The sequence below is a fragment of the Berghia stephanieae genome, chromosome 2 (assembly GCF_034508935.2).
Source record: "Berghia stephanieae isolate SIO BIC M18660-M18661 chromosome 2, UCSD_Bste_1.3, whole genome shotgun sequence".
Taxonomy (NCBI): domain Eukaryota; kingdom Metazoa; phylum Mollusca; class Gastropoda; order Nudibranchia; family Aeolidiidae; genus Berghia; species Berghia stephanieae.
The window spans coordinates 110,920,388-110,935,265 of NC_088361.1; the positions used below are offsets into that span (position 1 = coordinate 110,920,388).

The following is a 14,878-nucleotide window of genomic DNA, read 5'->3' on the forward strand; positions in this document are numbered from 1 at the left end:
TTCGTAGCATTAGGGAGGTCTGCCTTTATCTTTTTTTTTTTTCATTGATGCCTGCGTTAAGATAAAACACTCACAACATCCGCCAGTCGGATATATAACGTCCTTACACACAAAACTAGGTATACTTTTAAACCGGTCAATATCTGGTCTGAATGATAATGTTATAATTTCTAAAAACATCAATAACAAAGATCAAAGTGGCGTCAACTTCGTTTCTTCTATAGATGCACTTCTAGTGCAAATTAATTTTAAATCAAATGAATAAATAAACATTATGTACATTTCTTTATATATCGCGCATTTTCACTACCATGCTTAATGCGCTTTACAATTTGGTTACTCAAACGTCGGTAGATTAAGATGAAGATGATTGGACATCTTTTAAAAAAAATAAATTTAAGTTTTAAATTTCAGTCTTTTTTTATATAGGCTGGGTGGCTCGGCTGTACGGTGTCTCGTTTGGCCACTAAAGTCAAGCAATGTTAAGTCTGGTCAGTGGCCGGGTGGCTGACTGTGGAAGTGGAAAAATCACTTTATATAATTAATTGCTCGTATTTTCGCTTTTTACTTCCGAATCATGTAAATAAAAATCAATTCATATTCTTTATATATCAATATAGGTTGGGTGTTCCTAGGGGGTAGGGGAGAATTTCCGTCCTCTGGAGAGAAAAAAAAAACCCCCAAAAAACCAAACATATTTTAATATTTTGGTCAGAGAAGTCGTCCTTCAAATATCGATCGATGACATATACCGTACAGAGCTGCCTACTTGAAATTTTAAAAATTTGTCGTTTCCAGGGGAAAAAAAATGAAAAAAAGTCACTATAATACGATTCAACAGTCGTAACGTCAATTCCTTCCTAATGACGCATTGTAACTTAGTAACACTGGCTCTAAACTATCGGAACAATGGCGGACGCCGTATGAAATATTTCTCCGGAGAGCATAAAAGCGTATCCAGAGGGGAAAAAAACCCATAAATCTGATCATGTTTTAATTTATACACATTCTGATCACAAGACATATGAAAAGTTCTGGCCAGCTTGAAGAATAAAAAGTAATGATTTTCTTTGTTTAGAACCAAGATGGCCGCCGTTGCCGGGGGGCGTGACATCAGACTACTGAATAAAATTAGCATTAGAAATATATAATTTTCTCTCGGCATGGTCAAAAAATGATTCAACATACTTAATATAGGTTCTAGGAAACTTGGCTTTCCTTTTCAACAAGATTTATGGAGTCACAGAGACCTATGCAGTTCTGTAGCTGGAGCCAAAAAAATCGTATTTCTACGAAAATTTCGCAGTACTAAGCAGGTTTGCATATACACCATCTTGTCAAAAACTATCGATTCTGGAAGTTCAAGGAAGCCTTTCGTGAAGTCCCAGGTTTGATCGACTGTTTTTCTTTTTAGCAAGATGGGGATCATTTTAATCGATCAATATTTTGAAGGACGAGTTTTGTGGCCAACATTTTTTGAAATGTGTTTTTTCTGAGTATGGCTTGGTACGTGAGGAAGGAGGTGGGAACTCGTGTATTATTCAAACGAATCGATCTGATGTCTTTATTTGATCGTAAGCATCGTTGTTTACCAGACACTATTGTATATAGGTTAATAGTCATGGAAAGACTTAAGGCGTAACCATCGTTGTTTACGAGGCACTATTGCTTATAGGTGAATAGTCATGGAAAGACTTAATGCGTAACCATCGTTGTTTACGAGACACTATTGTATATAGGTTAATAGTCATGGAAAGACTTAGGCGTAACCATCGTTGTTTACGAGGCACTATTGCTTATAGGTGAATAGTCATGGAAAGACTTAAGGCATAACCATCGTTGTTTACGAGACACTATTGTATATAGGTTAATAGTCATGGAAAGACTTAAGGCGTAACCATCGTTGTTTACGAGGCACTATTGCTTATAGGTGAATAGTCATGGAAAGACTTAAGGCGTAACCATCGTTGTTTACGAGGCACTATTGCTTATAGGTGAATAGTCATAGAAAGACTTAAGCGGTAACCATCGTTAACGTATTGCCTGACACTAGAACCGTTGCCATCGTAAACTTATCACCTGACACTGACCAAAAAATGACGTCAAAAGACCAGTCTTTGGCCACAAAAGAAAACAAATCGCGAGTTGTATTCAATAGTTCAACCAATGAGACCACTTGTTTCCTTGAGCTCTACTAACGACAACTCACTAGGCGGTGCAAAAACCATAATGACGTCAAAAGGGTTTCAGTGTCAGGCTATAAGGTAACGATGGCTCCCCTAGAACCCACTAGGACTTACAGTTTGACGTCATTTTTAAGTTTGTGCAGCGTTTAGGGAGTTGTCGTTAGTAGAGATCAAGGAAACAAGTGATCCTATTGGTTGAACTATTGAATACAACTCACGATTTGTTTTCTTCTGTGGCCAAAGACTTGTCTTTTGACGTCATTTTTTGGTCGGTGTCAGGCTGTAAGATCACGATGGCTACGCTTCAGGTCCATGGAGCGTGAGCTTATCTTAACGGTAAACAATTGAAGGCTGGTTTTCCAAAACTCGTCAAGTCGATTTTTCTACTTTTTGAGGTTTTTTCCTCATCGAGATAAATTGAAACGTAAACTTTATTTTAAGCGTCAAATTGACACAAAAATTTCCCATCGACTTGTGTGAATTAGAAGTTTAAATACGATATAATAAAAGACCGAATGAGAATTTTTAGGGGATATAATCCTCAATGTCTCAATCTCAAAATGGGGAAAACGGAGTAAGAGGGTTTTGGAAAACCATTCTTCAATTGCTTACTATCCTTTATACAGGATGCAAATCTATTGCAAAGTAACTCAAAATTGATAAAAATATGAACTTAACCACGGATTTACCATGCTCAATAATCTTCACAAAGCTTCATTTATTCCTCTCTCTCTCTCTCTCTCTCTCTCTCTCTCTCTCTCTCTCTCTCTCTCTCTCTCTCTCTCCCTCTCTTTCTTTATTTCTCTCCCTTTCTTTATTTCTCTCTATTTCTCTTTTTCTCTCTATTCTCTCTCTCTCTCTCTCTCTCTCTCTCTCTCTCTCTCTTTTCTTTTCCTCTCTCTCTCTCCCTCTCTCTCTCTCTCTCTCTCTCTCTCTCTCTCTCTCTCTCTCTTATCTATCTATCTATCCATTACTTTTTGTTACCGCCTTAGTTGTTAATAATCAAAATATGAAGTTACAAACATTCGCGGAAAATACAAGACGATGAAAGGGCGGTTAATACTCATATGAATTCTTGACAACAAAAAACCCCAGTGTCTTTTGGTAACCAGTCTTACTGGATTTCGTGATTGAATCAACTGACCAAGACAGGGGAGGTCAACGAAATAATGTCTTAAACCGTTAAGAAAAGGGGACATTGTGTGCGTGGTCAAAAAGGTCATTGTAGAATAGGACATTGTGTAAAATGTTTGAGTTATCGTCTATTTTTAGATGCGTCCTTGTAGAATAGGACATTGTGTAAAATGTTTGGGCTATCGTCTATTTTTAGATGGGTCCTTGTAGAATAGGACATTGTGTAAAATGTTTGAGTTATCGTCTATTTTTAGATGCGTCCTTGTAGAATATGATATTATGTAAAGTGTTTGGGTTATCGTCTATTTTTAGATGCGTCCTTGTAGAATATGATATTGTTTTAAATGTTTGGGTTATCGTCTATTTTTAGATGCGTCCTTGTAGAATATGATATTGTTTTAAATGTTTGGGCTATAGTCTATTTTTAGATGCGTCCTTGTAGAGTATGATATTATGTAAAATGTTTGGGTTATCGTCTATTTTTAGATGCGTCCTTGTAGAATATGATATTATTTTAAATGTTTGGGCTATAGTCTATTTTTAGATGCGTCCTTGTAGAGTATGATATTATGTAAAATGTTTGGGTTATCGTCTATTTTTAGATGCGTCCTTGTAGAATATGATATTATGTAAAATGTTTGGGCTATAGTCTATTTTTAGATGCGTCCTTGTAGAGTATGATATTATGTAAAATGTTTGGGTTATCGTCTATTTTTAGATGCGTCCTTGTAGAATATGATATTATGTAAAATGTTTGGGCTATCGTCTATTTTTAGATGCGTCCTTGTAGAATAGGACATTATGTAAAATGTTTGGGTTATCGTCTATTTTTAGATGCGTCCTTGTAGAATATGATATTGTTTTGAATGTTTGGGCTATCGTCTATTTTTAGGTGCATGAAGGATGCAAGTAAATGCTATTGACCAATAATTCCTTCTCTGACTGGAACACACACTCACATTCACACACACACACACACACACACACATATATATATATATATATATATATATATATATATATATATATATATATATATAATTTAAAATATTTACCACAATGTTTGGGGCAGTCTACATCAATGTTTCAGGCTTAATTTGCCATCTTCAGGACTGAGTTGTTTTGTTGACAAAACAACTCAGTCCTGAAGATGGCAAATTAAGCCTGAAACATTGATGTAGACTGCCCCAAACATTGTGGTAAATATTTTAAATAATAATTCGCTCCATTACTACATGTCGAGCACTTTTCGTACCATATTTGTATCAAACACGATTCAATATATATATATATATATATATATATATATATATATATATATATATATATATATATATATATATTATTGAACGTCTTGGACATAAATATGGTACGAATAGTGCTCGACATGTAGCAATGGAGCGAATTATTATTTTAATATTTACCACAATGTTGGAGTCAGTCAACATCGATGTTTCAGACCCTTTCAGCTGAAAAGGCCTGAAACATCGATGTAGGCTGACTCCAACATTGTGGTAAATATTAAAATTATGTATATATATATATATATATATATATATATATATATATATATATATATATATATATATATATATAGGCTTAGGTTCTTGAGAGAAGTGAGTAATGAAGAATAAGTCAATCAGCTTTTATAGACTAGAATGCAGATGACTTCACTCAGGCCTTTGTTATTGTTTTTGCCATCCGCGTTTGTGAGTTGTTCTGTATTAACCAGACTATAAAAGTTCATGGTTACACAGAGTTTGTGTGTTGGTCCGTTATACTTCCGGATGGCAATGTTGTGAACTCCTTGGCCAAGCGCATTCTATCTATAATAAGTGGATACGTGACAGAAGGTAGAACGAAAAGTATTCACTGATTTGAAATGAATTCAAAGAGAAATCTATTAAAGGAAAGATAATCTAATGTTAGAAGGCAACGTTTTTTCTAAGCCTACCGAAATATACACTGGAGTGATATGAACTCTGTTCTTATATTTGTATTACTAAAATAAAACTTTAATAAAATAAATGTGAGATATCGTTCTGTGACATCGATATCTCCCCTTTATCGATATCACATAATCAACAACCTCAAACTTTGATGGAAACTAAGACCGCTGCAATAGGACTCAATAGTCTGACGTCACGTCAGCCCAGCAACCAGCAGCTTGGTTCTAAACAAAGAAAATCGGAACTTTTTATTCTTCATGCTGGCTTGAACTTTTTCACATGTCATGTGATCAGAATGTATAAATCTTTTATAGATCTTTTATACGAGAAATTTTGTATAAATAAAATAACTAAAATATTAAATGACCAGTATCATCCACTAAGACCATCAATTATTATGTCAGAAAGAAGTGGTCGCCCTTTCTCTATTTCAACGAAAACAGAGAGACACCGAAAATCTTTTCTGCCGTCCAGTATTAGGCTTTATAACAACAAGCAATAATCATTTTATATAATTATTTCTCATTTTTACTTTTTAAAAATATAAATATTAATTTATTAATTTATTTGTTTTGCAATCTTTTCAATTTTCAATTTATAGTGACAGTTTTAACTATTTTACAGTGTTGAAATTATTCATATTATAAAGCGCAGCTCTGGTTATAGAGCTGCTCCTTTTTTATATATATACATCCTATTTCCATTGTATTTTTATCTTATGTGTAAATTATAACACGTCTGTACAAAAAATTTCCTTTTTGGGATGCAATAAAGTATTATTATTATTATTATTATTATTATTAAAAGTCAAAACATGATCCGATTTATAATGTTTTTCTCCTCTGGATACACGTTTATGCTCGTCGGAGAAGTATCTCATTAGGGCGTCCGCCATTGTTCCGATAGTTTAGAACCAGTTACTAAGTTACCATGCGTCATTACGAGGGAAGTGACATCACCACTGTTGAACCCTATTCGTGGGTCGATTCTTGTATTTAAAAAGGAACTAATAAGTACAATGCTGGTTGTGTGTATAAGTATCAATAAATAAAATCCTATACGAAATGGTTGCTAAACATATCGATTAATTTTGAATTGAAACTAGGGAAACAATAGTATGTAACAAAGAGCCTCGTTTTTTTTTTTTTTTTTTTGTTCCTCAGACAATAAAGAGTTACTTCCGATGTGACACAGTAATCGGCTTTACCGCCCAAAGTATCGGGCTCTGTTGACAATCTAGTTATATACAATCCATAGAATTAAACGAATTACAGTCGCGTCTCTCCAATCCGAACACCTCTATTTCAAGCATTTTGTCCGCATTACAGATGTCCGGATAGTGGAATCAGTCTTTTAAGTGAACAATTGAAAGGGGCGGGGGGGGGGGGGGGGGGGGGGGGGGGGGGATATGTCCCCTAGTCATCTGTCTGGATAATGGAGACATCCGGATTGCGGATTAGAGAGACGCAACTGCAAATTTGGTTGTATCTCGGTCCGTTCGTATCTGTGTTTATCTCTCTCTCTCTCTCTCTCTCTCTCTCTCTCTCTCTCTCTCTCTCTCTCTCTCTCTCTCTCTCTTATATAATAGTGGGGGCAAAATGGCCCCCAGTTGTTAGGGGATTGCACTGTGAACTGGAAGGTCCTGGGTTCGAGTCCCGCTTCAGTCATTTTCGGATTTTTTCCTTAGACAAGATTCTTAACCCCCAATTTGCTCACTTGGACAACATGGATGATTCCTGTTGACATCAGACATCCTGTTTGATGGAGTGTCAATATTCCTTCGAGGAATGCCTAGGCGTCGGGATCGAATGGTGCCGTTGCGAAAGGGCTTTTAATATATATATATATATATATATATATATTATATATATATATATATATATATATATATATATATATATATATATATATTTGCGGTTTTACTCATTCATTCTCAATGCTAAAATCATAGATTATAGCAAATTTTACTTTTAAGTTCCACTTTACGTATCAATTTTTTTCTAATTTTTATTCATTTATTCGTAAAGTTTCTGCACTTTATAAACACGACCATGACGCTTATGTCTGGACCTGTTTATCGCAAATTCTGCCATTGTGTTCCACTTTTCGAATCGAATTAATTTCTATTTTATCCGTTTATTTGCAAAGCAGAATTCACCACCATTCATCGCCTATATCAGAACACAAACTAGACGTGTAAATTATGATTTAATTACATTCAAAATTTTTTCCCCCCTCAGATCGCCGTCGTAACCCTCAACTCTTCCTACCACCACCTCCTCCATCCTACGAGACCCCCGGGCATCAACCGCCCCCGTACCACATCGCCATCAGCGTGCGGCTACAAGAGGCACCCCACCACGGGGATGTTCGCCACGGGGTGACCTCCAGCCACCACGGAGGCGCCACCAGCCACTACCCGAGGCGTGGATCCACCTCCCATACCCCCGTAGAGTACCCCGTCCACAATAGACTACATCATAGAGACTTTGTGGAAGTGCAAGAAGGTAGGTTTTGTGTTGTGGTCTAAAACATTGAACTTTTATATAGCGCAATATCCACTAAACGTGCTCAAGGCGCTTTACAAAGGGTCCCTGATCAACAGCAACGCGTAACATGTAGAACAAGACATGACGCCCCGTTAGGCGATGATACAATTTTTTTTTCCGACAGAGACAACGCTGTTAACGGTCAGGTACTCACCTGAGTACGGTGAGAGAATGTGAGTAAAGAGTATTTTCCAAGGACTCAACCCATGCACCGACTCAGGCTCGAACCGTAGCCATCGTTAACTTACAGTCTGACACTGACCAAAAAATGACGTCAAAATGCAGGTCTTTGGCCACAAAAGAAAACAAATCGTGAGTTGTATTTAATAGTTCAACCAATGGAACCACTTGTTTCCATTAGCACTCCTAACGACAACTCACTAGGCGGTGCAAAAAAAACAAGTAATGACGTCAAAATGCCAGTCTTCTTGGGTTTCAGTGCCAGGCTATAACTTAACGATGGCTACGCTCGAACCCAGAACCTTCCTATCCTAAAGCGAGTGTCATACCACAAGACCACATGGCCGTACGTATTCCCGTTCGATCCTTCCTTTTCCGTATCTGTATTGAGCCAGGTCGATTGTGGACCATTCTGATGTTGACAATGCTTGTGAGATGATCGGTTCGATTGGAAGAAAAAATCAATAGCACTTTCAATTGTCAGGTCTTGAATCTCGCGTGGCCCTTAAGAAGCCATGTTTGAATGTTTTCATTATTATTATTATTATTATTATTATTATTATTATTATTATTATTATTATTATTATTATTATTATTATTATTATTAATTTTTTTAAATATTATTATTATTATTATAATTATTATTATTATTATTATTATTATTATTATTATTATTATTATTATTATTATTATTATTATTATTATTATTATTATTATTATTATTATTATTATCATTATTATTAATTTTTTTTAATATTATTATTATTATTATTATTATTATTATTATTATTATTATTATTATTATTATTATTAATTTTTTAAAATATTATTATTATTATTATTATTATTATTATTATTATTATTATTATTATTATTATTATATTATTATTATTATTATTATTATTATTATTATTATTAAAATCATTATTATTATTATTATTATTATTATTATTATTATTATTATTATTATTTATTATTATTATTATTATTATTATTATTGTTATTATCATAATCATCATCATCATCATCTCATCATCATTATTATCATTATTATTATTATTATTATTATTATTATTATTATTATTATTATTATTATTATTATTATTATTATTATCATCATCATCATCATAATCATCATCATCATCACCATCACCATCATCATGCATCATCATCATCATCAACATCATCATCATCATGATCATCGTCATCATCATCATCATCATCATCATCATCATCATTATCATTATTATCATTATTGATATTCTCAATGAAAAAAGAATCGAACAAGATCCCCATACGAGGCTATCAATTGTGTTTATCAGCGATCAGCAATGGAATACACCATGGGCCTTAAGAAAATTATTTTGTTATAAAATAATTACAATATAATTATGATTACAATATAATTTGAGGTTAAACAATTATTTACACGAAATGGTTTGGGGTTTTTTTCCTTCAGAAATACAATTAGCTATTCGAACGATCGTGCGGCTATGTGGTCTTGTGGTATGACACTAGCTTTCTGATTGGAAAGTTATGGGTTTGAGCCTAGCTCGGCCCATAGTTGAGTCTTTGGAAAAGGCTCTTTATTTGCATTCTCTCATCGTACTCTTGTGTAAAATAAGTACCTGGCCGTTAACAGTGTTGTCCCTGTCGGGGAAAATAATGTAATATCGCTTAATAGGCGTCATGTCTCGTTCTACATGTTACGTGTTGCTGTTGATCAGGGACCCTTTGTAAAGCGCTTTGAGCACGTTTAGTGGATGTTGCGCTATATAAAAAGCTCGATTTTTAAAGCTCGGTATAATCACAAAGAAGAAAGTAACTTATCATGAATAATGAGAACAATAGACTTCAACAGCCGTGACGTCACCTCCCTCGTAATGACGCATGGTAACTTCGTAACTGGCTCTAAACTATCGGAACAATGGCGGACGTCCTGATGGAATACTAAACTTCTCCGACGAGCATAAAAGTGTATCCAGAGGAGAAAAACATTATAAATCTGATCATGTTTTGACTTTTATACACTCTGATCACATGACATGTGTAAAAGTTCTAGCCACCACGAAGAATAAAAAGTTCCGATTTTCTTTGTTTAGAACCAAGCTGTTGGTTGCTGGGCGGACGTGACATCAGACCATTGAATCCTATTAAGATAACCGAAAAGAAACTCGCAGTTCATCTACTTTTTCACGATTTGTGTGTCCATTGTATTGTTTCATATGCGATTTAATACTATGCGGTTATAGGTAGAGTGAAGTTGACGTCACTCATGTCTTTGTTGTTGTTGTTGTTGTTTTTTTGCCACCCGCATTTATGAGTAATGCTCACTGAACTGTATAAACCTGACTTTTAACGTTCATGGATACACACAGTTTTGTGTGTTGGTCCGTTATACTTCCGGATGGCAAGGTTATGAGCTTCTTAGCCAAGCGCATACTATTTATACTATGCGGTTATAGATAGAGTGAAGTTGACGTCACTCAGGTCTTTGTTGTTTTTTTTTTTTTTTTTGCCATCCGCGTTTATGAGTAATTCTCACTAAACTGTATTAACCAGACTATAAACGTTCAAGGTGACACATAGTTTTGCGTGTTGGTCCGTTATACTTCCGGATGGCAATGGTGTGAACTTCTTAGCCAAACGCATACTATCTATTCAACAACAACAACAACAACAAAAATCATAACAACCGCCCGCCGGATATAACGGACCAACACACAAAACGATGTGTAAACTTAAATCGTTTTTAGTCTGATTGATACCATTTAGTGAGAATTACTCATAAAAATTGCTGACTAAAAACAATAACAGAGAGCTGAATGACGTCAATTTTGTTCCTTCTATACCACGAAACATACTTAAAAAATAAAAATTGTGTCAAAATACAACACAAAATACGTTTACTAAAAAAATCGATGAATCAATATGGCCCAAACGATATGACCCAATCGATATGGCCCAAACGATATGACCCAATCGATATGGCCCCAATTTGCCAAAAAATCCCTAACACTAAGACTTCAAAGGAGTCTCGTAATAATGTTGCCAGATTTGAAAAGACCCCATCAGTCATTTCCTCTTTAAAACTGTATTGAATTTAACCATTTAAACTGCCTGCCGGACTCTGTAAAAAGTCGTATTTAAATATTTGGCCAGAAAACCCTTCCTTCAAATATCGATCGATTTAAATGACCCTCATTTTGACAGAACTCTGAAACCCTGCCTGGGACTTCGCGAAGTCTTGATTAAATTCCCAGGTTTGAGAGTGTGTGTTTTTTTTTCCAAGATGAGAGCCATTTAAATCGATTGATATAATTTGAAGGACGAGTTTTCTGACCAAATTATTCAATACGGTGTTTTTCTAGAGTACGGCAGTAAGCTTACGTTGATATGAAAAGCCATAAACACTTCCGCCTTCATGATTTGATCTGTTTGTAACAATCTTGACTTCCTTTCTTTCTTCTATATTTCTTTTAGGAATACGCGTCACAATAACGTTGAATGACATTATATATATATATATATATATATATATATATATATATATATATATATATATATATATATATTCATCTATTTTTCATGTCATTTTATTTTCATTTACAGTGAATTCCTATCCACCAAGAGCTGAATCGGTACCACCGCCGTACACAATGATTGAAGAGGAGGAGGACAACAGCAGCAGCAACAACAACAACAACAACAACAACGGGGGCATCTTCACAATCAGCACATCTTCCACGTTTCAGAACACACCCATTTCAATGGAGAGAAGAAACTCCAATAATTTTTTCGTCTACAGCACGGCCATCATACAACAGCCTCCCCCGCGTATTATCCAAACACATCATCTCCAACAGACGCCTATCCCGAAAGACAGAATGGTGTGAGTCAGTCCCAGGCTCAGGCACCACAAACCACCACCACCACCACCACCACCACCACCAACAACAACAACAACAACAACAACAACAACAACAACACAAGTGATACGACACTACCATCTGCATTATCATCTTCATCAACATTTTCATCATCGTCATCATCAACATCGTCAACGTCACCTACAGCATCTCATTCATCACCACCAGCATCAACATCTGTGCCAACTAATATTACATCATCACCCAGTGCCTTGTCGTCAGCCCACACATCCAACGATTTACAACAACGTAACGAAAATACAAATACAGCCCATTCAGAAAGGTGCCCAATAGATGGAAATAACCCCAGTCGTCCTACCCAAAACCAGTCAGTATTATTGACCATCGACAATCCGTCTCGAACGACAGGGTGTAACATTGAAGATGATGAGGAGTTTGAAGTCATTTCAATCCGAGATGAGCCCGAAAGGCCTGTGACACGTTCAAATTATAATAATGTGTTTTCTGATTCACTGAGTGTCGGATCCACCTTAACAAACACACCGATGTCAAGATTCACGACCCCACCGGAAGGATTCTTAGCATTAACTTCCGGTTTGGACCAAAATCAACAAGGAAATCGTGGCTTAAGGAATTTTAATCAAAGGAAAAACGAAATAAACAATAACAATACTACTACGAACAACCGCAACAGTAACAGTTCATCATCAAATGTTGCAAATAACAGACGATCCATGGTTGCGAATCGATTTACGAGTAACCTTGCAAGGAAAGGGTCCCAGGACCAGACGCCGATCAGCAACGTTGGATCGGCCAACCCGAGTACTAGTCAGATTGGAGACAGTTCGTCGTCGAGGAGAGGGAGTTATCCTACCGGAAATCGAATGCCTTCACGACGGACTCGAATTTCTCCTCGATGATGATGAGTGATTATTTGGAGAGTACACATTTGTTGCAGTCAGTGACATGATCAGTCGGATGGTGAAAAGGTTTGAACTGAGATATTGTCAAATCTAGTTAGAAGGTCAATTTTGATCAAAAATGAGTTCTTGTCATAATATGATTAAATCAACCCTTTTTATACGAGTATATCTTCTGGAAATATCAATCTTAATTTCGCTTCTAAATATTTTTACAGCTAGTCAAAATGAAAAAAGTATGACATTTGAGAAAAGTTGTTGGATACTTTTCCCATACATCTGACCATAACTTCATCAAAAATCACCCGATGTACTTCAAATAAAGATTAAAATGCTCTGGGAAGCATATTCCTTCAGAAAATGCAAAAAATTGTAAATCCAAAATTTTCACCGTCCGACTGGTTAGGTCAAACTCTGATACATTTGTTGAACTCGAATTTCTTCTCGATGATTATGAGTGATTATTTGGAGAAAACACAATTGTTGGACATCCCGTCATATCAGTATCTTATTTATACATTTGTTTTTCAAGATCGACGTATATTTAAACATCCTCCTTCAGACTTTCTCTAACTGTCATAAGAAAAATGTGTTTATTATATTATAATCCGTGGTTCTCGTTCATCAGAGCTATAGAGAATATTTGCAACATTTTGTCTCATAGGGAAATATGGGAGAGAATGAATGGGAATATATTATTATTATATAAGGCAATGTCAGAAGTGCTCCAGATTGGAATAAAATCACTCGACCAATAGGTCAGTGGTCTTTATTTAGAAATTGTTTACCTGGGACTATGAGCGGCTATGTGGTCTTGTGGTATGACACTCGTTTTTGGATTGGAAGGTCCTAGGTTCAAGCCTCGCTCCGCGTATCGTTGAGTCCTTCGAAAAGGCTCTTTACTCACATTCTCTCACCACACTCAGGTGTAAAATGACTACCTGGCCGTTGTCTCTGTCAGAAAAAAAGTAGTATCGCCTGACAGGCGTCATTTCTCGTCCTATATGTTACTTGTTGCTGTTGGCCAGGGACCCCTTGTAAAGTAATTAGAGCTCTTTTAGTGGATATTGCGCTACATAAAAGCTCAATCTTTAACAACTCAATCTTTAACTCATTTTCCACCTGGATGTTATTTAGCATAATATTATAAACGTCATCTCCTCTATTAGAGTATTCTATAATCAGGTTTTCGTCCAACCGAGTCATCCATCCGACGTGTACAGATAAGCAGGTCTAACATCCGAACACACTTATGTGACTAGTTTAACATTGTTATAATGGACTATATTTTGCGTCATTTTTTGAGATTTCCATCACAACAATGAGCCCAAATGGAATCGGGTCATCAGACCTGTAAATATGTGCACTTCGCATCCATCACATGATTTGCTGTCTGTACAACGATTGGATATTGAATGAAAACATGCTGATTTGTTTATGAAAGTTGTCAACAACAAATCTAAACTCTTTCAGCGATGAGGCTATAATATTCGCATTTCCGTCACAAAATGGCTGACACCTGATTGAGGCAGCATGAGAATGACAAGCTAAGACAAAGTGACATTCGAATTCTGCACAAAATCTCAATTAAAATACCCCTCCAGGGTAAATTGAATGTTCTGACTAAAGAAATGATACCATTGGTTCAATTTATAGTACTTTGGTAGAAAGTAGGGTTGGATTTCATTATTGTTTTTGCCTTTCAAGACCGGCCGCACTGTGTGGCTACTGGCGCTGAAATTCTTCGTCAAACCAAAAAAAAAAAAAAATGATGACATATTGAATATTGTGATGTTGAATATTTCGAGAACTGTTAACACGTGTTTATTATGTAGGGCATTAAGAGAACATTTTACAATGAGACCAATGACTTGAGCCAACGTGCATTTATTTGCAGGTCTGATAACCCAATTCCTTGTGGGCTCATTGTTGTTGGAAATCTTTAACAAATGACGCAAGACATCGCCCATGATAACAATGTTAAACTTCGGCCCATAAGCCGGCTCGGATGTCAGACCTGCATTTATGTACACGTTGACTCGAGCGCATGAAAAAATAATACAGATCGTC

The 14,878-nt window shown here is 35.8% G+C and overlaps 1 protein-coding gene across 1 annotated transcript in view; it reads left to right on the top strand.

The window, feature by feature from the left end:
- Nucleotides 1-14,577, top strand: part of LOC144964093 (uncharacterized) — a 26,477-nt gene extending 11,900 nt beyond the window's left edge. The window contains exons 4-5 of the mRNA XM_078898035.1: nucleotides 7,510-7,776; nucleotides 11,611-14,577. Coding sequence (XP_078754161.1) covers nucleotides 7,510-7,776; nucleotides 11,611-11,894 — 551 coding nt within the window. The 3' untranslated portion in view covers nucleotides 11,895-14,577. The remainder of the gene's footprint in view (nucleotides 1-7,509; nucleotides 7,777-11,610) is intronic.
- Nucleotides 14,578-14,878: the final 301 nt, after the last annotated feature.